At 52.3% G+C, this 25,918-nt stretch overlaps 1 protein-coding gene across 3 annotated transcripts in view; it reads left to right on the forward strand.

Annotated features, from left to right (window-relative positions):
* The first annotated feature begins 1,685 nt into the window (after positions 1-1,685).
* The window catches only part of TGFB2 (transforming growth factor beta 2), a 53,512-nt gene continuing 29,279 nt past the window's right edge, over positions 1,686-25,918 (forward strand). Inside the window, exons 1-2 of one of the 3 annotated variants that reach the window (XM_081124228.1) lie at positions 1,686-2,650; positions 16,095-16,178. In XM_081124228.1, coding sequence (XP_080980354.1) covers positions 2,305-2,650; positions 16,095-16,178 — 430 coding nt within the window. In that variant the 5' untranslated portion in view covers positions 1,686-2,304. The remainder of the gene's footprint in view (positions 2,651-16,094; positions 16,179-25,918) is intronic. The other 2 variants (XM_081124230.1, XM_081124229.1) reach the window with 2 other exon arrangements.

Below are 25,918 nucleotides of genomic sequence, written 5' to 3' on the forward strand. Positions count from 1 at the left end.
GAAGTTCCTCGTGACCTTCCTATAATAGAAGGAACACCTGACCAGGGGGATAATAAATATGGGGGCTTCGAGAAATCACCCGTCTGGGTGGGCACGGCCACAGTCATGACCAAACGCAGATGCTGACTTGGAGGAGCTAAAGATGAAATGGAAGAACGGGGAAAGTGGACCGTGGCCTGGACCTCTCCTCCCGAACCCATCTCGCGTGGGCCCGGCTGACAGAGAAGATGCGGGTGCTGCCTAGTGGGTGAGGCAGGCACCACACAGCTCACATCCCTGCTCCCTGGGTGCATGTCACCGAGAGAGTGGAGCCGGTGGCGGGTGTCTGGCCGGAGAAGGGGAAGAGACGGGAAGCGGGATGGAGAAGCGGCTCAGGTGCCCATCGGTTCCCTCTTCCGAGGGCGAAACGGATGGACCTGCTTCCTTCTCGGGGTTAAAGCGATGGAGCAGCCCAGGTGCAGTGCGGGCGAGGCTGTGACAAACTGCAGTCCTTACGCTGCAGGCAGGAGGTGGCCCTTAGAGGGGAAGGCAAGGCCTGGCCCACAGTCAGCTAATGCTCGTGCGCGCGCGTGTGGGTGCGTGTGTGCGCGTGTTTGTGTGTGTGCGCGCGTGTGCACGGGACAGGAGGAAAGACTTCCACTGTGGAGCAAGTGATTCCATTTGGGAGGCCGGGAGGCAGCCCCACTGAGTCAAAACGGGAGGCCGGACAGCGCGTCCCCGGGCAGAGCCGTCCAAAGCGACTCTGTAAAGTAAATACCGTCAATCACCGCCGTCAGGGCGCACACTCGGGCGCCCCGCTCCCCGCCGCACCCCCTCCGCGGCCCAGGCTCGGGCGAGCTCCGGGTCTGAGGGAGCCGCAGCTCTTCTGGCTGTAACCCTAGCACGTCACTCTGTGGAAGGCAGACACGTGGTGCGGAGGGAACTTATAAATCTCTCCTCCCAGGCGAGCCCGGGATGCTATCTGCTGGCAGCAGAAGGTGCGCTTGGAGGGGAGCTCCAGGAGCTGAGAGAGAGGCAGAGGCGGTCAGACAGCGAGGGAGGGGCTCGGAGAGCAGGGGCGCAGGCGAGGGAGGCTGGAAGGGATGGGGAGCCCAGTATAACCTAGCGTAACGGTCCAGGGAGCCGTTCGGGAGCCAGCGGAGGGGCTGCCTGGATGCAGAGCGGAGAGCGCGGGAGGGCCGCCGCCGGGGTGCCAAGGGCCGGCCTGCCCTAGGCGAGCAGGTCCAAGTGGCAGAGGACCCAGGAGCGGGGGGAGCGGGCGGGCGTCCCGGGGAAGCCCTGCGCCACCCCGCGAGGAATAAAGCTGCCCCGCGAGCGGTCCCAGGGGGTGGAAGCCACCGCGGCGGCCGCCGGCCGGTCGTCTGCTGCCGGGTTGGCGTTTGGAGCGAGCGCAGGAGGAGGAGCCGGAGGAGGGAGCTGGAGGCTGGACGCGGTCGCCAGCGGCGGCGGCGGCGGCAGCAACGTGGAGTGACCGGGCGGGTCGGCGCGCTCCGGCCGGGGTGGAGGCCACTGCGCGCGGCTCCGGCAGCAGGATCCTCGCCGCCCGGGCAGCCGCCGCGGCCGCCGCCGGATCCCAGCGCGTCCCGAGCGCGGGGCGCCGCGCAGCCGCCTCCCCGCGGCGGGCCCGGCTCGCCCCCAGCGCGCGCACCGCCGCGCGCCCCCGCACACTCACTCTCGCTCACGCACGTGTGCGCCCCTCCGCGCCCGAGCTGCCGCTGCCGCCGCCGCCGCCCCAGCGCCGCGGGCCGCGGGGCCCTGCCGGCCTCCCCGGCTCCGAGCGCGTAACCCCCGGCGCGCCCCGCCCGCCCGCCGCCAGCCCCGGGGCCTTTTCATCTCTTCCCGTTTGGCCGGAGGCGCCGAGTTCAGATCCGCCACCGGGCGCCCGAAACTGACACCCCGAGCGAGCGCCGAGCCCTCCGCTCGCACCCATTCCTGCCTCGCGGCCGCGCGTGTCTCGGCCGCGTCTCGTCGCTGCGGGAGAACTTCCTCCGGCGCCCCCGCGCCAGGGTCCCCCTGCCCGCCGTGCACGAGCATTTCCACCTTGGGAGCTACTGGCATTTTCTTTGCAAAGGAATTCGAGCAAGATCCCTTTTTTTTTGTTTTTCTTTCTCGTATCGGACAGTGACTCGATTGTTTGCAAAAGTTTCGCATTAAAAAAAAAAAAACAACCACCAAAAAAAAAAACTACCTGATCTGTATTTTGAGACTGGTTGGTTTCTTTTCTTTTCTTTTTTTTTTTTTTTGGTACCCTTTTTTTATTATTTTTTTTAACTTTTTCCACCTTCCAAAAAAATAAAAATAAAAATGCACTGCTGCGTGCTGAGCGCGTTCCTGCTCCTGCATCTGGCCGCGGCCGCGCTCGGCCTGTCTACCTGCAGCACGCTCGACATGGACCAGTTCATGCGCAAGAGGATCGAGGCGATCCGCGGGCAGATCCTGAGCAAGCTGAAGCTCACCAGCCCCCCAGAAGACTACCCCGAGCCCGAGGACGTGCCCCCGGAGGTGATCTCCATCTACAACAGCACCAGGGACTTGCTCCAGGAGAAGGCGAGCCGGCGCGCGGCCGCCTGCGAGCGCGAGCGCAGCGACGAGGAATACTACGCGAAGGAGGTGTACAAGATCGACATGCCGCCCTTCTTCCCCTCGGAAAGTAAGTCCCCCGCCCTCCCCGCGCCCTCCCGGGGCTCAGCGCGTCCCGGGGCCCCCGCAGGGACCGCCCTGCCCTGCCCGCGCCCCGCTGGGCTTCCCTCCTGCCCCGCGTCCCACCCGCCCCGTCTCCACTCGTGAGCGTCACGGGCACGCTGGGCTCCGAGACGCTGCCTTTCCAACTGTGCACTTCTCCATTCCTCCCGCCCCGGCGCCTCCGCCCTTTCCAAGGCGCTCTCCTCTCCATTCCTCGCCCCTGAAACCCTTGGCTGGGCCACACCAGCTGGCCGTCAGCTTTCCCCTGTCCCCCGGGAGGCCACGCGCTCCCCGGGGCTGAGTTCGGCCGGGAAATCTTGGTGGGTTTCTTTTTTTTTTTTTTTTTTGTCGGACTCCCCCCCCCCCCATGGGCGTGGAGACGGTCCAGCTGGTGCACGAAGGGTTAAAAAAAAAAAGTGGCCCAAAGCTAGCCTCCCAGAGGGAAGGCGCCCCCTCTCCCTGCCCACCTATCCAAGGGCTCCCCCAGGCTTCCCTACTGTCTCGAGCCCCCCCTCCAGCCCGCCCCCCAAATGTTTGGTGAAACCCCTCCAAAAACCTACCTCCGAACCCCGGATTCTTGAACGTATTGCCATAGCTAAGTGTTTACAGTCCCCAAAGGCCCGCTCTTGTAACCTGGGCCCCCTTGGGTGCCCCCTGGGGCGGTGGAGAGGGCAGCTTGGTTTCTGACGGTGCTGACAGGGGATTGGCCGCACCTTCCTTTGCAGAACCCCCTGAACCCTGCCTTCCCAGGCTGGCGGTGGAGCAGAGCGCTTTCCTTAGGTGTCCCTCTCTCTCCCCCGGGAGCCCCGGGCTCCTGCGGTTACTTGGGTGCCTTCCCAAGTCTCAGGGAGGGTGGAAGACAGCCCCTCTGTGTGCTTTGTAACCCCGCTTCTCCGAGGGCAGTGTCCTCAAAACCAGCTGGCCTGCAGTAGCCGGGGGAGCCAAGGGATTTCGTGGGGAGCTCTTTGGGGTGGGGATGGGGGATGTGTGTGGAAAGCACAGTTAGCTTAGAATTCGTTCCAAATTCTTTTTGAAAAAGAAAAAGAAAAGCAGCAGCATCCAGTGATACCTGAGGGGGTTAAATACCAGGAAGAAGTAGAAAAAAGAAAAAAAAAATTAAAAAAAAAAAGCGAGCCTCGACATTTGCGTCTGTCCAAACCCCAAGTTGTAAACGTTTCATTGGCCGCGCTCTTCTCTCCACCCCCTTCCCTGCCCTATATACTTGCTGCCCGCACAGAGTCCCCGGGTCTCTCCGAAATAGATAACACGGCCTTCTCGAGCCCGGGCCCTAGAGGTTCTCGCTGCGGGGTGGAGCTTTTCTGTCCCAATCTTCAGCTTTAGTTTGACAAGCCGCAGCCCTGTCCCCTGGCCGCAGCCGGCATAGCTCACCCCAGGCTTCCCTGCGACCTCTCCGCTCTTCCCGTTGGGGAGCAGAGCAGATGCAGGGGATCCGGGCAGCACGGATGGTGTTACCACTGTGGTCAGGGCCCCGTCCTCCCCAGGGGAGATGAACACTCTCCACCCCTGCTACTCCCTGCGGGGGCGGGGGGGTGAAGCTCTCTCTGTCTCTCTGGGGTGGAGCCAAGGAGATATTAGGCAAGAAAAGTTCATTGCAATTAGTCCAAGACCAGCGAGAGGGGACAGGGGGCTGGGTCCAGTTTGCCTTCTCCAGCACGTGCACCGCTTCACTGGTATTGGGCAGGCGGGCAAGGGGGTTAGCTGTGCGGAACCCGGACACGCCATCCGTTGTGTGCATTTCCCTGCAAAATTGCTAAGGCATCGCCGGCACTTTTTAACAGAGGAGGCCTGAATTCGTGGTTATAGACAGGTGTAGTCGTGGAGAGAGCAGGTTACCCAAGAGGGTGTTAATTCTTTGTTCTCTCAAGCGTGTTTCAGTCCAAAGGGCGGAGATGATCTGACCCAGGGTCACGGTCATCACCAAACTGGAAAAAACCCTCACGGTATCTGGATGGCAGAGGATGGGCAGCTAAAATCAGCACGCAGACACTCTCCCCCACCCCAGCCACCAAATAAATTAAAACTTCTCAGAAGCGCAGTATAACAAAATACATACGGTCAGTTTTCATGCAAAAATACAGGCTTGTCAAAGCCCGTCTTGTGTGTGGAAGTCCAGGAGCAGAGAACCATATTAACAGCAGACTTGATCCCACTGTGCAAAGACTGTGGACGATTTTATAGAAAGTAGGTTAACTGATTTTCCAGCACTTTCGAGTTATACTGGAATATAGTAAAACCGTTCCAAAAAAAAAGGGGGGGGGAGGAGAGAAAACCGCTCCACCATATTTTAAAAGAGCGCGTTGAAAGTGCAGCGTTGGCTCCTCGACCAACTCTCCCCCTTTAGGTCTTCAGCTGGGGCTGCGCGGAGGGAGGGTGCCCGTCATTTCTTGCAGTGAATTCCGTGGCGAGGGTCATAGGCCTCGGAGCCCAAGGCATGGGAAAGATCACTGGTTCATTTTTTACCACCAACTTATTAGCGTTCGGGGAGCGACTCCAGCTCAAATATTGCAAATATGCTCTAATTATACTCAATGAGCTATATATCATTACGGATCGCCGATAGCCCTTTGTGGGACATTTTATACGGTTCAGACTAAATATTTTTAGCAATGTGGAAATTTAAAAGTAAAAATATAAGAGATATTGTATATGCCTCCAGGCGTATTTTTGTCTTAAATATTATCCTTGGCCGGGCGTGCTATATAAATACAGTAAATATGAGTAGAACTGGCCCGTTGCCAATCGCCTAGGATGAATTTTAGTCGAGAAAGGTATTTATGGGATATAAATAATACTGTGTCAACATTTAAAGAAGGGGGTCTGATTAGTTTTGAATTTATTCATATTGATCTTCTCACATGCTGTTAGTTTAAGGCTCAAAGTGGAGTGATGCTTAGGTTTACCGATCGTTTGCCCAGCGGGAATTGGTGGGTTTCTGGGTCCTTTTGACAATCCATTTGAAGTTCAAGACACATCTGTTCAAAAGACACTGCACAAGGCTGTAGAGATTTAGCAAGAGTAACCTCCTTAACCAGAGAAGGTGCCAAATGATGGACAGCTGAAATCTGTAGAGGCTCGCGCAGTAAAAAAAAAAAAAAGACAAAAAGTTTCATTTTCTATCTTTCCTCTCCCTCTTTCATTGTAGCTAATCAGGCCCTTGATGTGGTTCTGACTGTGGTGATTTCACACACACACACCCTCAGGATCCATTTGACATTTTCGGTTGTCCTGACTGGGAGTGGAGGGGCGCTACGGGCATTTAGTGGGTGGAGGCCAGAGATTTTGCTGACGGCCCTAGAATGCCCAGGACAGCTGCACCCCGGCCCCTATATCAAAGAATAATCCAGCTCAGAGCATCAGTAGTGCCCACGCTGAGAAGCCCCGGCTACCCTGACATTTGTTTCGGGTTACTGAATTCTGCTAGTGGTACCATTTTAAAAGTCATCACCTAGGCATAAAATAGCTTTATGATCAAAAGGACATTAAAATGAGAGCGCTGAACAGAGGTTATAATCAGAAAGTTATCTCAATTAAATAGGAGCTGGAATCGGACCATTTTGTATACTGTGTGCTTTACTGTGATTTTCTTACAACGCCTACATTAGAAGCATCCGAGCTTCCCATTCATTTAGCCTAAGGAATGGGTGGGGACCCATTGGGAACCTCGGTCAGTGGCAAGTGTGGTTAATCAGAACAAAGAGGAGTGAGAAGTTACTTTGGGTTTTCCTTGCAAAGAAAATAAGCAGTTCATGTGGACCCAGAGCGGATTGTCGGAGTCAGGCAACCGAAGGCAGTAAGCGGCCGTGTTGGTGCGTTCATCACATTGAATTAGATGGACTAAAATACACAGCCCGGAGCATCACAGCGAGGTTCCCTCTCTCATTGTTTCACGCGAATGTTCCACATTCATCACCAAACAGTGTCCTTCCCTATTTCCCCCGTCATTTTCCGAGTGAGACCGTGGGACGTAGAATGAGTCCCAGTAGCACCGTGTTTTGGGGGAGTGTGATTTGAGATTCTGTTCAGGGATATGTCTTTCTGTGCACAAGTTGCTGGACTGTGGGCCCGTTGCCCAGTGAAGGAAAATATTAGCAGTTGCTGGAACACAGTAGTATTTTCGCTCGATGGTCAGGGATTTTATTTTTTAAGATTCTCTGTGTGGGGGTGTGCGAGAAAGAGACACAGAGGGAGACAGAGAGAGAGGGAGGGAAGCAGGGAGGGAGGGAGGGAGATCAAAGGCAGATTTGAACCCCTTTGGCTCCCACAAAGACTGAGTTATTAATAAACAACAGACCAACTTTCATTCCTTCGTTGCTATTGCATCATTGCTTGTACTAACTCTAGTGCCTAATTGTGGTTACATTTAACTTAGGCCACATACTCTGTCAGGATTTCCTCTGTTCTTTCTTTTACTTTTCAAGGACTAGGGAAAACCCTCAAAGAAATATACTGTTTATAACTGAGGCCGTTGGGCAGCTTCGGCTGCCAAGTGGGGCCGGCCTGCTTCGAGCCTCTCGGTAGGACTCCTCCACCCCCCTGGAGGCTGGGCACTGGAGCTGGAGGGCCCAGCAGGCAGGTGGGGACCACTTGACCTCCCAGAGGGACTCTGCGTCTCCACAGCGACCCCTGGGGTCGACTTCAGGAGCTGCACCTTTTCAAGGCTGACTTAACCTCTGGGGCAAAAGTGCTGATACAACCTCGGCTCAGCATCTTTCATCAAAAGATGAAGAAATGGCCTATCAGCTTTCCCAGAGGAAACGAGATGTCCAAAAAGGGCTCATGACTCACTGTCGATCCACCGTCGGACCTGGGTGAGAACCGGGGAGGTCACTGACTCCCAGGCCTTCACCCAGAGATGACAACACAGTCCAGGCTGCATTTTTTTTAGGAGGTCAGTGGAGGGACGTGGCTCTAGGAGAGACATGCAGGCCAGCCAGGGAGTTGGGAACCTGGCCCCACCCCCCCCCGCCCATCGCCCCCCAACCCCTTTGTAGGTCTAGTAGGAAGGTGAGTGAGCTGCGAGCAAAGAGGCTGCACGGAAGAGTCTGGAAACAGCCCTCCATCTGTCCCGATGGTGCATTTCCGGTGCTGAGGGGTCCTGGAGAGAGGACTCGGACTCACCAGATGTGCTCGCTCTCCTCTGGCAGCCCTTCTGCCAGGGGGTGGATTCCATTTCTCAGATTCTGAGCAGCTTGCCGAAATGCTCCTCTGGCCAGAGATAAACAAATGTTTCCATTGTCATTTTGAAGCCATATGGTGTGCTTTTCCTGTTCAATATTCTTTAAGCCAAGATCATTTTTTAACCTGGGAATCCCATGTGCTCCGGGTATTGTAAGTTGGAGAACATGCGAGGGATTCCTTGGCGGGTTTGTTTAGACTACAAAGCTCGCTTCTGGCCTTTGTTTAGGAGAAACCTGAGACGCTCGGATCAGGCTACAGCCACACGTGGGTTGTGTTTCTTTTTGTTGTTGTTGTTGTCTTTTGTTTCTTTTCGACCCTCTCTTATCCGGAAGTGGGTTTTGAACTGTACTGCAAGGTGACCGCCACCTGGGTTGGCTTGGTGGCCTCGAGGCTGCGTAAAACACGCCCGCCCCCCGGGCCTCTTCCCGCCATCCCTGGATTGCTTTTTGTTCTGGAATTCTCCATGGACAGCGGTCAACTTCCCTGGACCAGGCCCCAGTTTCTTCACTTGCAAAGATTAAGACGAGACCTGCTTTCTAGGGTTGTGAAGATTGAGGGGGCCGGGTACAGAGAGCACCTGGCCCTGTGTCTAGCGCTTAGTAGGCCCGCTCTACACAGCAGCTGTAATTCATGGCCTCTCGAACACCATGGATTTTAAGATTATTTTATGTGCCACGAAGAAGGCGGCATCACTGCCAATGCCCTATGACGTGCCGTCGATTACGAGAGGTGAAGAGAGATGTTTTAGACGTGTTAAAATGTGATTAAACAGGGATGTTTTAGGAGCCACTCCCACTAGCCTGGGGGTGTCTTGGGACCTTCATCTCATTCTTTTCCTTTGTAGGTTCCACTCAATGGCTCTGTTTCCCTTGCACACTGGGATTGTCCCTTAGGTGACCTTTGCCGCGTAAGGGGCCAGGGACAGAGACTGGCAGGGCCGCGAGGCCCCAGCATCTAGCCCTATCTAGACATCTAAGAAGCCCTTGAGAATTTAGCCTTCCTAGGTGAGACTTCCGACGTCTTAGGTAACATGCAAGACTTTTCGGGGTCTGCCCTCCTCCTTGCTCAGCCCACCTCTCACTAAATCTCTGCTTGAAAACGACATCACCCCCCCTCTGCCTTTACCCAAGTGGGCCTGTTATGTTCGTGCCCCCGGGCCTTTGCTTGCGCTCTTTCTCCCACTTGGAGACCCGTCTCTCAGCACCTTTAAGCATCCTCCAGGGTTTAGTCGGGTGCCACCTCCTTAGGAAACCTTTCATTTCCCTAGTGTATTTATTTAGCTCTTCTGGACTCTCACAACGCTGATATTCGTCTCCAGCTCAGCCTCTTTTCCTCGGTTGCTGGTAACATCTCAGCCGCGTTCTGACCTGTCTTCTTCATTGGCTTGGGAGCTGCCTCAGAGCAGGAATCGGCTCAGACTCACCTGTCCTCCTGCAGAAACTAGTCCATCATATTGGCTCAGTAAATGCTTAGTGAGTGAGTGAGCATTTCCCTTTAGAGAATAAGACTGAACCTCCAGGAGAGGGATTGGAGAATTCAAAGCATCAGGACCAGGAGATGAGCAGAGATGAGATCTACTCACCTTTGCCATCAGGGTACCTGGAGTGGATCGTATCACTATGCTGAAGGCCACGAGCCTCCTCATAGCCATAGGTTTCCTCTCTCCAGTTATACAGATAATAATGAAAGTGATGGTGATGATGGTGATGATGAAGGCTAACCTTTATTGGGTGCCTACTATGCACCAGGCATAGATTTTAAAATACCTTACACGCATGCACTTGTTTAATCTTTACAAGCAGCCCTTTAAGGCCCATACTGGCATTTTCCCTGTGACACATGAGGCCATGGTCAGAGCTGTTTCTATCAGCGATGACTTATTGAAAGTAAGGCTCTTAGTTACCACCAATAACAGAGGCCCTATAACAGAGGCCAGCAAATGCAGAGCCCGACTTTCTTGCCCTTTTGCAAAGTGATGCAGCACATCCACGGAGTGACGACCCTCCTCTCCTACCAGGGACTGCCTCCATGAGCTCTCCGTCCTTCCCCATGGAAGGGAACACCTCCGAAGCCTCCCACCCAACCCTGGCTCCTTTTTCTTGCCTCTGACACATTCAGCCTTTATCCCTGCACTTGGTTGATATAAACATTGCGATGTCCCCAGTCTCTTGGTCTTTGTCTTCACCGGCAGCCGTTTTCTTCCCCAAAGTTTTGACAGATGTGATTGGTAGGGGATTCATCTTGTCTCTTTCGGAGAACTGATTTATTTGGGAAGGCAGGGTGGTGTGGACAGACGGACCCAATAAGCAAAGAGAAAGGAATCTGAGAGGCAGAAAGGGGAGAGGTGACCTCAGAGACCAGAAGCCCGACTCCTTGGTCCTAACTATGGCCGTTGTTAGACTGTGGTCTTGTTTGGGTTCACAACTTGGCTCTCTCAGTGCAGGTTAAACCGCCTCCTTGACATTGAAGCTGCCTCCTGCCGAGTTCAGGTCTTGGCTCTGCCTTAATTGGCTTCGTGGCCGGTTGCAGCTGACCTAAGTGCTATCACCTGCTCCCTGGGGTCATAAAGGTTTGCAGGTGCAAAGAAGTACCTAGTGCTCCTGCTTCCGGCACTTAGTAGGTCTGTTTTGCATGCCAGCTGTTAGTCATTGAACCTCACACACCCTTGACTTTAAGATGCACCGTTGTTTATATGCCACTAAGAAAGAAATGTCATCGCCAACTGTTTATAACATGCCACTGATGATAAGAGCATCGGGCTTTTGGCGCTATTGAAACATGAAAACTATGAAAAAGCAGTGAAATCGCATACGTGTTTGTTTAAGAGAACAGCAGTCCATGGGTCTGTCCGGAGGTCTGTCCTAGAGGCACAGAGAAAATCAAATGACATGGAGGCATGATGGCTGTGCTCAGAAAACTCTTCTATTTAGTGAACTTGAAGAGCCACCAGCTGGTGCTGTCCACCTCTGGAGCCCAGCGCCCGGACCCCACGCCCTGGATTCCTCCCAGCATGCTCAGGGAATTCATTTTCAGTTTTGATTTTATTTTTTATTTTTTTGGACATCTCAAGATGTTACCAGTTGTTTCAAAGGCTATGTACATTTTTAGGGGGAAATGGTTAAATTCTTTTCACCGATCTCTCTGAATGAGCCCCATAGCCCTCACCTCTCTTTCTGGGCCAAAAACCTGAAATCCAACAAAGGAGCAAGTGCGTGTTTTTCATGGAACTGCCACCCACAGGGTGCTCCTGTGTCACTCCCTCGGGGCCGGGGCAGCCCCTCCACACTGCCCTGCTGAGTCCCCGTGGAGGGAGACAGGCTGCGGGGCCCTGGCTGGGGTCGCGCGTGGGCAGAGCGCGTTTGTCTCCATGACCAAGAGCACGTGGGTCAGGACGAAGCCCATTGTCCCCGAGGCAGAGACACCGTGCTTGGGAAAAGTCGGGGAGCCGCTGTTTGAGAATGAGACTGCCTTTGGGGGAGATGCTCTTTGTTTCAGGAACTGCCGTAGCATCTTTCCAGCCTCCTGGAAGAACTAAAATGTGGCCTTGACACTGGCTCTGTCCATTGGCTTTCCCCACCTGACCCGCAGGGGCCACACCTGCGTGACAGGCTGGCTCCCCGAGAGCACGCTCATCCCTGTAGGCTGTCGGCAGCACCGTCCCTTGTCACTTGCGCTTGGGCGCGAGAATGCAAAGGCACTGGGGTGACCACCAGTGCACTGGTTTTGGCAAACTTGATAAGCACAGGACTCATCCGTGCCTCTCAAGAGCACTATTTATTGTTGCCAAAACATAAACGGGACATTCCTGGGCCATGTAACTTAATGTTCAAGTTTAGGGTTCATTTCAGTATCGTTAACTCAGCGCTTCTCCCACCAAGTTCATTCGGGACCGTTCTCTCTACACCACAGGGAATTATCATTCTTTCCACTTGGGGTTTACTCTTATTTGGTCATGGAGGCAGCCAATCGATGACTCTCATCATTGATGTTTCTATCTTTCCCTCTCCCTTCCTCTCTCTGAAATCAGTAAAGAGATATATATATATATTTAAAAACATGTTTGAAAAAAAAATCATAGACTGAGGCCATTTCTTTGCGGAAGATGGATGGTTTGGTAATGGGACTGACTGCCCCCCTGGAGGTCCGTGGGGCTTTCTGTGGGGAACTGTTCCCACGAGCTCAGAGCTTGGCATCTGGGGCTTTGGAAGTTGAGGAGAGGGAAGCTTGGAACATGCCAGAGCTGTTGACTTGTACCCAGAAGTAGCCGGGCAAGAGCAAAGCTGAATCCTGGCTGTCACCTCAGGCTCTGCAACAGCATTGTCACCCTCAGATATGTCTGTTAAAAAATCATGTGGGTTTGAATAATAACTCAGTCACTCGTTTGTCCCTCCTCCTAGGATCGAGCCTTAGGGTGTTGAGTGTGTTGATGGAAGTCACTGGTGGGCTCCATTGAACCGAATCCTGAATGGCCACTGTTCCACCTCCTAAACTTTGCTTTTTTCCTCCATAGAATGAGGGCACTGGGCTAGTTTGTCTTGGAGAGAGAGAGAGCTTTCAGAAGAATTCCACTGTCAGAAAACATCACCATCAATATGGAAACTATGTGTGTAGAGTCGTGTCTAATTTCATTAATTCCTTGGCACTAGTGCTCAGATTCTAGAAGGTGGGTCTTGGGCCAAGCTCACCCCCAGTCATTGGACATTTGGAGTCAGCGGTTTGCCCTTTCTCAGTAGCACTTGCTGGGGCGTCTCTAGGTAGAGTAAAAATTCATCGTAGTACAGCGAGCATTGAGAGGAAGTGATAGGACCCACTTATGAACTGGTATAATCACCAGAGAGGTGTTTGTGTGGTGGGTTTGGGAGGGATTTAGGCAGGAATTTAATTTGAAATGGAGTTTAGGGGATTTAAAAAAAAAATTATTGATTGATGTTAGAGAAAGAGAGAAAAACACTGATTTGTTGTTCCACTTTCTGATGCATTCACTGGTTGCTTCTTGTATGTGTTCTGACCAGGGGTCAAACCCACGACCTTGGCTTATCAGGATTATGCTCCAGCCAACTGAGCTACCCGGCCAGGGCCTAGGTGTATTTTAATGACATTTAATTCTGCTTAAGGTTCCACTGTAGCAAGAATGGCTTTTCCTCTATCTTATAGACCCTTTCACCCCACACAGAACCCCTCCTTACTCAGGACAAGTAACCCTCCAGAGGGATAAATTGTCCTCAGTCCGCTTGGTGGGGTTGTTTGGAGATCAAATGAGATCTCATAAAAGGCCCGCGGTTCTCGAATTTTACCGAGCGGCAGAATCACCTGTGCTGCTTACGACAGATGCCAATTCCCAAACCCCTGTCCCCTCCCTCTATCCATTCTGTCATTGTAACGTGGCTCCAAAAGCCTGCATCTTGACCCAAAGTCCAGGTGACTCTCAGGCAGGTGGTTCAGAAACACTCCCCAGAAATGCCATGTGTTTTTTTGGTTGTGCTTCGTTTCTTAGTGGTGTCATCACGGGCACAAATGAACCCCGATGCCTCTCTATTAACTTCACTGTCTTTTAGCTACACTGTAAGTTACTGTAACTCCAGGACTGTTTCTGTCTCAGGACTTACGCAAGCCACGGGCCCCCATTGTGAATTAGTGAGTGCCCAGTACTTCTAGAAAGCGTTATTGCCCTAAGGCTATTAACATCTCAGATTTTTCCTGGGGTTTTACATTTTTTAAGCATTTCACATATACCCAGAGCCTCACTGACCTGAAAAAGATGTGTCCAGACCACAGGACCGCATCAATCGCATAGACTGTTAAAAATTGATTTTTTTTTTAAAAAACTAACAATTACTTTCTTTAACCTAAATAATCACTATCAGCATCATTTGTCTCTCCATCCAATTCATGGTTTTAATTTCCGAGGTACCAGATAGCCCCAGAGCCCCCTATCCTCCGGCCTGGCCTAAAAACAAACAAGTAAAAACCAACAATATTTAGAAAAGGAAAGAGAAGGTTTAATAGCGCAGCTTCATAGCAGAGGGAAGGGAAACCAAAGGCGCATACTTGAGGACCGCGTGTTGGAAGCTGCCAATGACAATAGTTACTCTGCCTTGTTCTTGCTCAGCCTTCCCTTGACCTGGGGGACCTGGGCCAACCTCAGGGATCTGGTTCCCATTGAATAGAATTGTCCCACGACACCCACTGGCCTGAAGAAGGTGCTGTTTCCCAGGAAAAGGAGTTAAATCCCCCCAAGAAATGCACAGGGCCACGGCTGGAAGAAAAAGTGCGCTCTGCTTATGACTCTGCCTCTCTCTGGTGGTAGTGAGTTTTCTGTTGGAGATGAGTCTCAGCATCTCTTCTCAGAGGTCAGATAGGCGCGAGAGGGCTCTGTTTGACTTGCTGATCTCTCGTGACAACCCCAGTGTACCCAGCGTGGCTTCCTGTCTTTGCCGCCTGGTTATCTGCGGGGATTTTCTCCCTCTGAGACTATGGGGAAGGCTCTAAAAACGAACAACGTGGTTGCTTCTTGTGAACATGTGCGAAGATGTCAGCTGGCAATGGCCTACGGAGGCAGCGTGATCGCAGTGCCCTGCAGAGGCCTGGGGGTGGGCACGTCCCTGCCATGCGGGTCACCCAGGGCCCCAGGGCCCCATTAGAGAGGGTTCCAGCTGGGAGGTGGGATCCACACAAGTGTGGTCACTGGGATCTTGTTAGTGGGCTGAATGCTGGGGATGGTAAGTTCCAGGGTATGGAAAAAGTCCTATCTATTTTAAATTTTTTTAAAAAAATGTTTTTATTGATTTTAGGGAGAGAGAGAGGAAGGAAGAGGGAGAGAGAGATAGAAACATCGATGAAAGAGAGACATTAATGTCAATCGGCTGCCTCCTGCGTGCCCTCCCCCTGCTTGGGGTCAAGCCCACAACCTGGGCACGTGCCCTGACCGGGAATCGAACCAGTGACCTCTTGGCTCATGGGTCGATCGATCGATACTCAGCCAACTGAGCCACACCGGCTGGGTAGTCCTGCCTATTCTAAAGTCAAGTGATAAAAGGCACAAATCTGGGAAAAAAACATGAGCGAGGAATCCACAGGGCCGCTGTCTTTTGTCAAAAGCAGTTTTCAGGTCAGGTCTGGATAGCAGCAGAGCTATTTCTAGAAGACGTGCCCCCAGGGGAAGGGAAGGTGCGTGGATTTCCAGTCTGTGTCAGGAGCTAGGAGAGTGTACTCAGGCCAGGCCTGGAAGGCAGTCAGGGGTTCGTCTGTCAAATAAGTTAGGTCAGTAATTTATTACATCCCTTTATTATATTTTATTTGTCAGTCTCTCTTAAATACGTCATCTCATTTCAATCTTCTAATAACCCTCAAGGGCCGCATTATGTCCATTTCATTTTATAGAAACGGGGACCTGGGTAAATCGGGCGACTTGTCCCAAGGTTTGCAGCATCCGCCTCATCTCATGCAAAAATCCCATATTTATCACAGACTCTACCACCGACAGGACAGCCTTGGGACACTTAGCCATATTTTCTCTTCCACTTTGGGTGTATTTTTTAATAAGAATACGGTGGGCCATGTATACGATCTAGTTGCTGTTACTTTAAAGGAAGCGAACTTCCAAACTCCAGGATATAGTAACGGTCATGGGAGAAAATCCATTTTATCTCATCCAGGGAGCCCCACATGCTTCAGCTCTAGCTGAGCAGCCCCAGACGAACAGACACGTGTATTTTTGACTCCTCGTTGGAGAAGGAGCCCTTACCTGCGGGGGAGGAATGACAACAGGTAGTTTTAAGAAACCCGAAATCCAGGCCCAGCGAACGAAAAGCAGACTTTGATTCTTAATAGGTGGGCTGTCTTTCGTCAGAGGAGGTCAAGGCCTCTCCTAGTCATCTTTAATAGAGGCAAGGTATTTATTTTAACGTTTTGGTATATAAATTGTACATTGTTATTTTAACACGAGAGCGTGTTCAAGGGAAACCCGAATTCAGGAGTCTGACTGCTGGGTAAGGGCTGCCAAAAACCTGGGACCAGAACCCAGACACCCCCCCCCCGTAGGTTTTTAGTGTCTCATCCCCTGAACCCCGAGTAGCAGGGAGCTGATATTTCCGGGGGAAATGGTAAGAGCATTCATTGAGCCCCTCTCCCACTTTGAGTCTTTGTATAACTCTGTGCGAGGCTTCCCATCGGTAAAATAGCTAATGACTGACTGTGCTTTTTAAAACTCCTAGCTGTCTGCCCAGTTGTTACAACACCCTCTGGCTCAGTGGGCAGCTTGTGCTCCAGACAGTCCCAGGTGCTCTGTGGGTACCTTGGTGAGTACACTCGTCTGCTTTATACCTCATTTCACGTAGTGCTATCGACTTTATCGTTAGTGTCTGTGTCCTGCGGGGAAGGTGGCGGAGGCCACCTGGAATTCTGAGATGCAGCCTTGTCGCTCATCAGTCGCGAAGGTGCCCCTGAATTTTGTAGTTGGCCGTTTCCATGAGCAACTCTCATGAACAGCTTTGAAATCCTATGATGACTTGATGGCTGTATGTGAGAGGGTGGCCTGTGGGGCGTATGAGATTTGTGTCCCAGGGGTTACAAAGCAATTTGACCCCATGGAGGATGCTCTCTGGAGGGCTGAACCATTTGACCAGAATGTCAAGGGTCCTTTTTTTTTTATTATTAATGTCCTTATTACTGGCACATTGTAGTTGCTCAATTAACGCAAAGGAGATTCCGTCCCCCCTCCTTTGCAGTCCTAGAGCGAGGCCTGTGGGAGAGTTATGCTGATGCCACTATTTGTGATCTTATTGTCATTTCTGGGTTGCATGAGAAAATGGGTTGTCACGGCTCAAGATTCCGGCCAACTGGACCTGGGAGCTTGCCACGTGCTCACACCACTCAGCCCTGACCTTCAGAGCCGGTGCCACGTGGGAGGTTAGGGGGGGCACGGAAGCCAGAGGTCCCCCTCCTTGCCGATTTGGAGCGTTAATCAGTTCAGCCGGCTTTTATTGAGTGCCTACTGTACACTGGGCAATGAGAGGCCACAGCAAATAATAGAATTTAGATGTTTCCGACACGAAGAACTCAGTGGCCCGAGCTGCCCTTGACCCGTGCTCAGGGAGAGAGGAAGTGGACCCGGAATCCTGGCCTGGGGTCACTCTGCATTTCTGAGGCTCTGAGAAGGTTTGGATGATATTGATTCTAAACGTGGGCAGACGTCCCAGACAGGGACAGACGCAGTGTTTTCATTGCCCTGATAGATGCCTGGCTGGCTGGCATATCTTACTCCGCAGTTTATGATGCTTAACCTTCCCTCTTAGGTATCGAGGAATAAAATGCTTTATTTACAATACCTAAGCTGGGATGTCCTTAAAAAACAACAACCCGATTCTATTGAGGTTGTACATTTATTTTAGTCCAGAAAGCCTCAGAGTGGCCAGCCAGAAGCTGCCATGTGAATAATAAAATAAAAAAAATTTTAAAAATGAAGGTTTCAACCATGCTTTTAAAGTTCTCTTTTGCGAGATGAATTTTATTTCATAGTCAATCTCTAAATGTGTGTTTTATTTCACTGTCTGAATAACCAAGGAGTTAACTGTCTGATATTTCCCCCGGTAGCTTTTTGGAAGAGAAAAGGGGAAACGCGGGGAATGAGAAAGGAGGACGTATGTTGAGCCCCCCCCCCCCCGGGTCCTGGTACTTCAGATGCGTCCTCCTGGTCTTCCCTGCATTGGCTGGTCGGTCAGGAAGGACCAGGATTAAAATCCCCATTTTTTCAGGAAACTGTGGCTTGGAGTCGTAAATACCTTGTCCTTGCTCATCGGGCTTGCTGCTGGCTGGCAGAGCCAAAATCCAAGTTCAGGTGTGGCCACCGCACCGCAGAGACCCCAAAATTATTATTATTAATTATTCGCCTCCCTTTTGCTTTCTCTTCGGGGTCCTGCCCCTCAGTCTCATAGTTTGCTTACCTACGTCTCTGGATTAAGTTCCTTTTCATCTCCTCCCACGGTAAACGCATGGAGAGGCCCACCCGGGTTCCTTGCGTGGTTTTCCTGTCTGACAGGCCTCACTTGGGGTGACTGTCGGGCACTTCGTGGCTGCCACCTGCTCTCTTCCTTTGGTGAAAAAACACTGGAGACCCACCCTGCTCCAGCAAGTCTGGGAAGATCAGGGGTGTCCCCGAGGGCGTGGAAGGGGGAGCTTGGTGGAGGCTACACCCAGATTCCCCTCCAGTGCGGGGCCCTGCCTCCGCACCCCGCTTCCAGGCCTGGGGGAAAAGCCTAGGGGCCCCTCTCAGACCTTGCATGCGAGACTGCTGAGCGGTGGGGCTCTGGATTTTTTTTTTTGGTCTCTGTTCTTAGAAATAGTAATTGAGTAAAAATGTTAAGTGAGCTGATGCCAGGCGGCAAGCGGCCAGGGTCGGGGTGAGTTTCTCCATGCTGAGTGGAGGCTGGCTCTGCCAAGCAGCTCGAGGGCCATCCCTGTCACCTTGGGTGAACCTCTCCTCCATTCCAAGGAGCCGTGGGGAGCGGCTGGAGGGAGCCTGGGGCCTGTGGCGCCTCTTGCTTTTCTCACTCCCTCCCTCCAACCTGGGTGTAGTTGATAACGGCTGCTCTGGCCCCAGAGAGGGGCCTGGGGGCCCCGAGGCTTCATTGGACAAACGCCTCCGAGGATGCAATTGTCCTTGCTCCTCAGGCCGTGTGACTGCTACACCATGTTTCCCTCTTTAAAGTCATTGTCCCCCCAAATATTGGTTAGGGTGAGGTTAGTCTGCCTGAGAGTTTTTCTAATAAGATGTAAGAGTCCAGAAGATGAGCAGTAGAAAGAGCCTCCCCAGGAATGAATGTATTACGAGTCTTGAAAGCAATTTCAGGTTTGTTTTTTCCCCCAAGTATTTACTGAGCAAGAGGTTTTAAGGAGCTTGGGGAAGATTTAAAGATGGTGTTTCTCTAGGTGTCTCCCAAGGGGTCTTTATCAAAAGCAGATTCCCTGGCCCGTCCCAGACCTGCAGAGGCCTGGGGCCGGGTGGGCGGAGCCAACATCTGCATGTTTGAGTGGCACCTCAGGTGACTCCCGTGTCACTAGAGTTTGCTGCCGCCCTAGGCGGCGGCTGCTGTGATTGGGCAGGTCTGCTGTCAGCTGTGGGGACCCTGGACTGTCCATGTCCCAAATGCATACAGATATCCAGGGTCCCACAGCTGCCGGGCCAGCTGATGACACAGAGGCCCCCCCCCCCCCCCCGATCCGAATCCTTCTGTACTGGGGACGGCTGGTGTGGTTGCTGACAGGTTCATAGATTATCAGAAGTGTCCTGGGAGATGAGATCCGAGAAATCAGGACGGACAGCTCACGGAGGGCCTCGGAGGCCATTGCAAAGGCTGGGGCTTTTCCTCCGAAAAAGGGGGGGAGAAGGGTGGTTGTAGCCAAGGGGCTGCTGAGGCTGTTACTTGGGGATGGTGCCCAAGGTGAGCAAGGCAGTGGGGAGGCCTGTGGGATACGCCGGAGTTGAATTCCAGCTGCATCTGCGCTGGATTTCCAGGGGAAACGGCACTGTACCAGGAACTCCAAGCAGAGCTCACCTGCGCGAGTTCTTTCTTTAGCAGGTAATCTGAGAGGCAGGCTCCATCGGTTTCTGCATGTAGAATGAGGTTTTATGTTTCTTTGGATTGCGTTTAACGAATCCTCCTGAATTGTCGGAAACCACCCCCTTTCTGGAAGGAAGCTATCTTTGCCCTTCTCTGTATGAAAATAGCCTCTCGGGCCTCCCGCCTTGTGCTGACAAGTGCAGGATGACAGCTGTTGGAGTCCGTCCCTGCTCTGACGCCTGTGTCGACTCGGTGGCCCGGGACACGTGGCACTAAACCGATAGGTGGCCACGCACGGGCCTAGGGAGTGACAGACCACCTTTCCCCGTGTGGAGTAGAGAGTGGGCTCAGAAAGGTCTTGGGATCTGTCCAGCGGCGCCTGGTGCACTTGCCTAAACTTTGCAGTGAGGTCATAAGCCCAGGAATTTGCAGAACTACGTTTCTTATCAGTCACAACGCGTTTCTGTTGGACCAGAGTTTGCTTTCTAGTTTCTAAGTGTCAAGCATCAAGGCTTTACCCCAGGAGGTTGGTGTCATTCCTTCATCCATCTGGCCAAGAGCCGTCTGCCAGTAGATGGAGGAACAGAGGTAATACAGGCCCCGTCTGCATCGCCCCACGGTTTCAGGCATCCGCTGGGGGCGCTGGGACATACTTTCCGCAGATAAGGGGGGACTGCGGGTGTGACATGGGTGAATCCCCGCTGTTGTCTTCTCTGGAACTGTGGGGAGCTTTCTAATGCGCGTGTCCTGACTGCTCCGTGGATGGACCTTGTAAGACAGACACAAGCGTGGTCCTCATTCATCCTGATGCGACTTGCTCCCCTGACTGAGGCTGGCTCACCTGGTGCGAAGGCTCGGTTGGTAGCGCCAGGCCCCCGGAGCAAGTCCTGATACGTTGTGTGAAATTTATGTATGTCAGGGGAACTCTGGAGTCAGGCTCACCTCCAAAACATGTAGGGACGTCCCTTAGCCTTAGGGTCTCCCGCTGCCACCACAGCCCTGACATGCCCGGCAGGAGCGGGAGATGCTGTGGAATAAGGATCCGGGCGAAGTCTGAGTGAGCGTGGAAGTCTGCAGGGCCTAACTGCCTGCTGGGAGCAGACAGGAGCGTGACTGTCCTATTTCTTCTCTGTGTGTGTGTTTCTTGCAAATGTAAGGATTTAAACACCGTGTGCCGTGTTCTCGAGAATCCTGTCTAACCTGAACCCGGGTCTCCTGGCATTGCCCTGCCCGTAGATCGCTCAGACCCACGCTCCCCCCTGCTGTGTCGGAGAGTGACCCTGCTGGCCCGGGGCATCTCCCGTGTGACTCTCAACACAGTGACAGCCATCCATCCTCGCGATGGCCCCTGAGCTTGCCTGCTTGCAGTTTTACGGTCACCTCCACAGCCTGTTCTCAGTAGCTGCAGAGGCCAAGGCTTTGCATCCTGCTCCTGGGGTCAGGAAAGAGCAGAAAAAAATAAAAGCGTTGTTTTGCGCGTGGCTGGCCAGCCGTATTTCTGAGTCGCCCTGTTGTGCGCAATGATGCAGCTCCCGAAACTGTTGTGTTGACTGTGAACTGTGTGCACCCACCGGGGCCTAAATTGCTTTTGGATCCCCTGCCATCGCAATGGCCGGGACCATATTTTTCTACCGTTCGGCTGGATTGTGTGTCCGCTCTGAAGTGGAGCTGACGTGTGTTCACGTCCACAGCAGGGGCGGCTTCTTTGTTTTCCTGGGCTGTGCGGCCTGTTTTCCCCAGGCGGCCGCTCACCTCATCCATTGTCCACCGGAGGAGACGGGGAGGGCAGCTCCCTGGGGGGCCGCGGCCACTGTGGCTTCGGGGATTGTTTGCTCCGGTGGTGTTGTTAGGGGCAGAGCAGGCTGTTTCTCGGGAACTAAGCAGAGGAGCCACCAAGGACAGCTAACCTGCTGGGCATGCTGGTGGTGCCCTGGCAAAGCTTTGGGCCCGGGCTTCAGAGGTCAAAGGTCCTTCACTGGAAGTGTCCGTCGTCAGGGCTGTGGTCTCTGCTTGAGATTCTCAACCTCACTGTGCGTCAGAATCACCTGGGGGGCCACTTAATATACGCTCAAGCTGGGGGCCACCTGCAGGAACTCTGACTCAGTTGGTCTGGAGCGGGAGCTGGCATCAGTTTTTATTAAAAAGCTCTCCGGGGCATTCGAATGCGCAGCCGGAGTTGAGGACCTCTGTTTTGGGGGTTTACACAGCTTTTGCTAAAAGTTATTTATTTTGGGGGGGTTTAAGCTATCCATGTTATGATATGGGTGGATTTCTCCATGAAGCAAAAGCCCGTATTTGGGTGGGAGTGCTGATGGATAAAGAGGTTGGATTCTGTCTTTAGAACTAAAATGAGAAACAATGACAGTTGGTAGCCATTGGCTATTGAATACTTGTATTGGGCACCCTGCTAGTCTCCGTATTATCCCTGTCAGATAAGCTCTGTTATCGCCCTCAGTTTCACTGATGAGGAAACCAAGGCTCACAGGCATCGAGTAGTTTCCCCACAGCCCCCTGCTAACCAGTGGCAGAGCCAGAACTTGAACTCGGCCTGTCTGACGCCGAAGCGCATCCTACCAGCCACTCCCCCAAGATGATAAACCTCAATACAAGTGAGAAAGTTTCGGGGGACAGGATGAGAGTCAGAAAAGGAGAATTCACCGAGTGAGAACAGTATGTGTCTAGAGGAGCAATTTTCAACCGGCGTGCCCCCTAAATCTCTAAAACATGCAATACCTGACTATTTCGTTGGGGTACGGACCTCTTTTCCTGAGATTGTCAAATAAAAAAATGACCACAGCCAGCTTAGCAGTAGCCGTCTGGTGCTAGTGACTCCAAATTATATCTTTACTTTATCTGTCAGATCTGCAAAGCATATATTGGTTGGCGTGCCCCAGTTTTAGTGATCAGCTTACGTGAGCCATGAGGTCAGGAAGCTTGAAAATCGCTGCTCTAGATTATTAGGAAATCCTTTCTGGAAAAAAGGGAGGAAAAGATGTTTGGATGTCTTTGTTTTTCTTCTTTAGATTCAGCATTTCTCGCCTACAATCTATGAAAGCACAAGGCAGGGGGCAGAACCCAAGGGCTGGATGCTGGTGTTGAAACTGGGAGTGGCTTCCGAGCTTAGCCCATCTCTGTCCTCTCAGCCCCCCACTCGAGGGGTGGAAGCGGCTTCTTTTAGATGCCTGTGGAGTGCGGTGCATTCTTAACAGTCATTCCCGGGAAATCAGTCTCTGGAGTGTGCAATGTAAAATCCTAATGAAACCCCAAGGAATTCCATCTTCCATTCCCAGGGGTCCCCTCCATCCCCACGCTTAGGAAGAAATGATTCAGGCACCCAGTAAGCGTTTGTTCAGTGAGGGAGTGAATGAATTTTGCAAATAGGGACCATAAGAGAAATAGCGCTTTGCATATTGCTAAGGACGTGTTGGGAAATGAGAGAGGGCTTCACCCACTGGCCTGCCCCCAGTTTCTCCAGGGGGCCACGTGCCTTTTAGCCAGCTCCCAGGTGCCTAACCTGGGGGACTCTTTCTGCAAACTAAGCTTAGCAATATTAACAGCCTTAAAGAAATATCTTATCCTCAGCTCTATTGAAGGCTACTGACTTTTTCTACACTTTCCATAGCATTTTTCATAAGTTAGGCAAAGTTCAAAGTCCCCAGGGCAGGTGGGGAGCAGGAGAGAGGCTACTTGTCAGCCCCCGGGAAAGAGAAGCCCAGCCTCGACCCATTCTTGCCCCGGGGAGCCCTGCGGGGACACCCGGATTGCACCCTGCTGTCTCTGGAGGTACAAGGGACAGCCAGGCTTGTGTTCTTGGGTCCTTGGCCAGGTAACGCAAGTATTTTCAGGGCCCCTGCTCTTCTTGTTTCAGCCTTATTTCTGCTTGAAGCTTTAACACACCCAGGCTGCACCAAAATGACTTTTAAACTACTCCCTGGGTAGTGAAGCAGAGGTTGGACCAGGACTGCAGCCTTTAAGCAATTTTTTTTTTTTTTTTATTACTAAGTATCCAACAGGCTGAACGGAGGAAATTCAAGCCTAACCCTGGAGGGACCCCTGTTTAGTCATCTGTCTAGACAGGCGAGTTCCTATAATGGGCCGCTCTGTTTCTCTCGCTTTGTTAGAGCAGACGGTGGTCCCTTTCTTTCAACTCGGCGAAGATGTCAACATTGGGTGGTGTGTTTTTTTGATCCCGACCTACTGTTGATAAGCCAAGAAAGTGACTCACGCATGAGCCAAAGAGGACTCGGGGTGTGACAGTTAGTCTGCGATAGGGAGGAAAGAAAACACAGGCTTCGCCTAAAGCAGACCTGGGGGGAAATCCCGGCTGGGTGGCGTTGGGCAAGTCAGTTACCCTTCCCGAGCCTCACTTTTCTCGTCTCTAAAATGGGAATTCATTTCTTAAAAATCTGCTTCTTAATGGCTCTTTAAAAATAGAAATGATCTAACACAAAAATGCCTGCATAGCGTAGGGACTGACTAATCTCATTCATTCACTCACTCAGTTAAAGGCGATCAGTGCAATCTTTCTGACTTTCTTGCTTTCCTAATCTGAACATCATAGGAAGCCAGAAAATTGACCACACGTTTTTTAAGATCAAGTTGGCCTACACTGAGATAAAACAAGTGATTTTTTTTTTTTAAAGTCTAGGGAAAAATTTAAAAGCGGTACCAGTTTCTGTAAGAGGAACATAATACCAGAGATGGTGCTTAAAAATTGGTAGAAGGAATTAAAAAATTAGGTTGGTTGCCAGGTGTGTGTTTTTTAAATAGATTGGTAGTTCATTAAGTATTTTGAATAAAGTGCTTTGTCAGATAAAAAAGAAAAGGGTAGAGCCCGGCTGGCATGGCTCAGTGGTTGAGCTGAGATCAGGGTTTGATTCCCGGGCAGGGCACATGCCCGGGTTTCGGGCTCAGTCCCCAATAGGGGGCGTGCAGGAGGCGGCCCATCAATGACTCTGATCATTGATGTTTCTACATCTCCCTCCTCTCTCTGAAATCAATAAAAACATATTTTAAAAAGATTGGTAGAAGCAAATAGGCAGAATGACATTCTTCAGCTTTATCAAGAGGGCTCAGAACTCTGGGAACTTGCCTAAAAGGACTGGTTGTGTTGGTGACGATTTCTCCAAGGCCCTGGCACACCTCTCTGCCTTGTTATTGCACTGCCTGGATTGTCCCTGAAAACAATGATGTGGGGACTTTTGTTTTAATCCGTTGAATTCAGTAAACAAGTGAACAAGTTTTGCCTCAAGGGCTCGGTGCCTGAGCCCCACAGGTGGGTACGAGGTGAGACAGGTGGGGATGGATCCCTCCCGGGAGGCGCAGCCCAAACAGCCCGGAGGAAGCCACGGGACCACACACGCAGGTACAGGCGGAGGCCCCAACGTCTGCAGTCACATAACATGGCATTGGGCACGTTCCCTCCTTAGGCCTCGGTCCCTCACCTTCCACCCACGTGGGATAATTCCAGTGGCTACATGACACGCGACGTGCCCCTCAAAACTAGTAATAGAGCTTCTGTAGTTTTTGTTCTTATAAGTACATGCTTCCTGCCCTCACGTAGCTTATGGCCCATTTGTGGAGCCCAGTTTGTAAGCTCACTACCCAACACAAAGCGGAATAATCATAATAAATGGCTGAGTGATAGTTACAAGCGCAGGGCAGTGGGAACTCAGAGGCAAGGCGCTTGGTTAATGAAACCAACTTTTTGGAGACTCGATCGCTGGTGGGCCCGCGTGGGCCTGGGCAGTGAGTAGCCCGGCCTCCCAGGCAGGAGGCAGGTAGGAAAATCAGCCTCTTCTTCAGCCGCTGAGGGACAGAGGCAGACAGTGTCGATGTTAACAGCAGAGCTCAGAGCTCCTCACAGCTCACGACAGCCTCTCCACTGAAATTCCATTAGGACCCGGCGCTTTACGCGCCTTCGGATACCGTGTGTGTGAGTCATGTCTCTCTCAATGCAACTGCGATCAATAAAACACTCCAGTAAAATGTGGTTAACCACAAGGACATCCCTCCTCAGCACCCCGCCCCCCAGATCAGCAGGGTGATTCATCCGATTCGGGGCTCCCTGGCCTAATGGACTTCATGTTCAGGGAGACCAGGTCCTGCCCCCGTGCTGGTTCCCTGTCCCCGTGATGTTCAGCTTGACCAACGCCTGACCCCTGGCAAGCCCGGTCCTGTCCTGTAGCTTGGGTGGCTGTGGGTGGGGAGAAACTCTGCCCAGGGCCTTGGGTATGCAGGAGAGATGCCACCTAGGGACGCAGTCTGCGGCCCCCAAAGGCCTTGCCGAGCACTGCTTTCTCTCTCCCTGCCGTAGCTCCTGAAATGAGGCCCCCCATGAGCTGCTCCCTCCTTTGTTTTAATTCATTACGTATGTTGTAGTGTTTTTTCTTCCGTTTCCTTGCCCAGAAGGGACCTAGGGAGCAGCGTGAGTGGGGAATGCACAGGGAGGGCTCAGGGACAGAGGCAGGGAGGGTGAT

The sequence above is a fragment of the Miniopterus schreibersii genome (assembly GCF_964146895.1).
Source record: "Miniopterus schreibersii genome assembly, chromosome: 21".
NCBI lineage: Eukaryota > Metazoa > Chordata > Mammalia > Chiroptera > Miniopteridae > Miniopterus > Miniopterus schreibersii.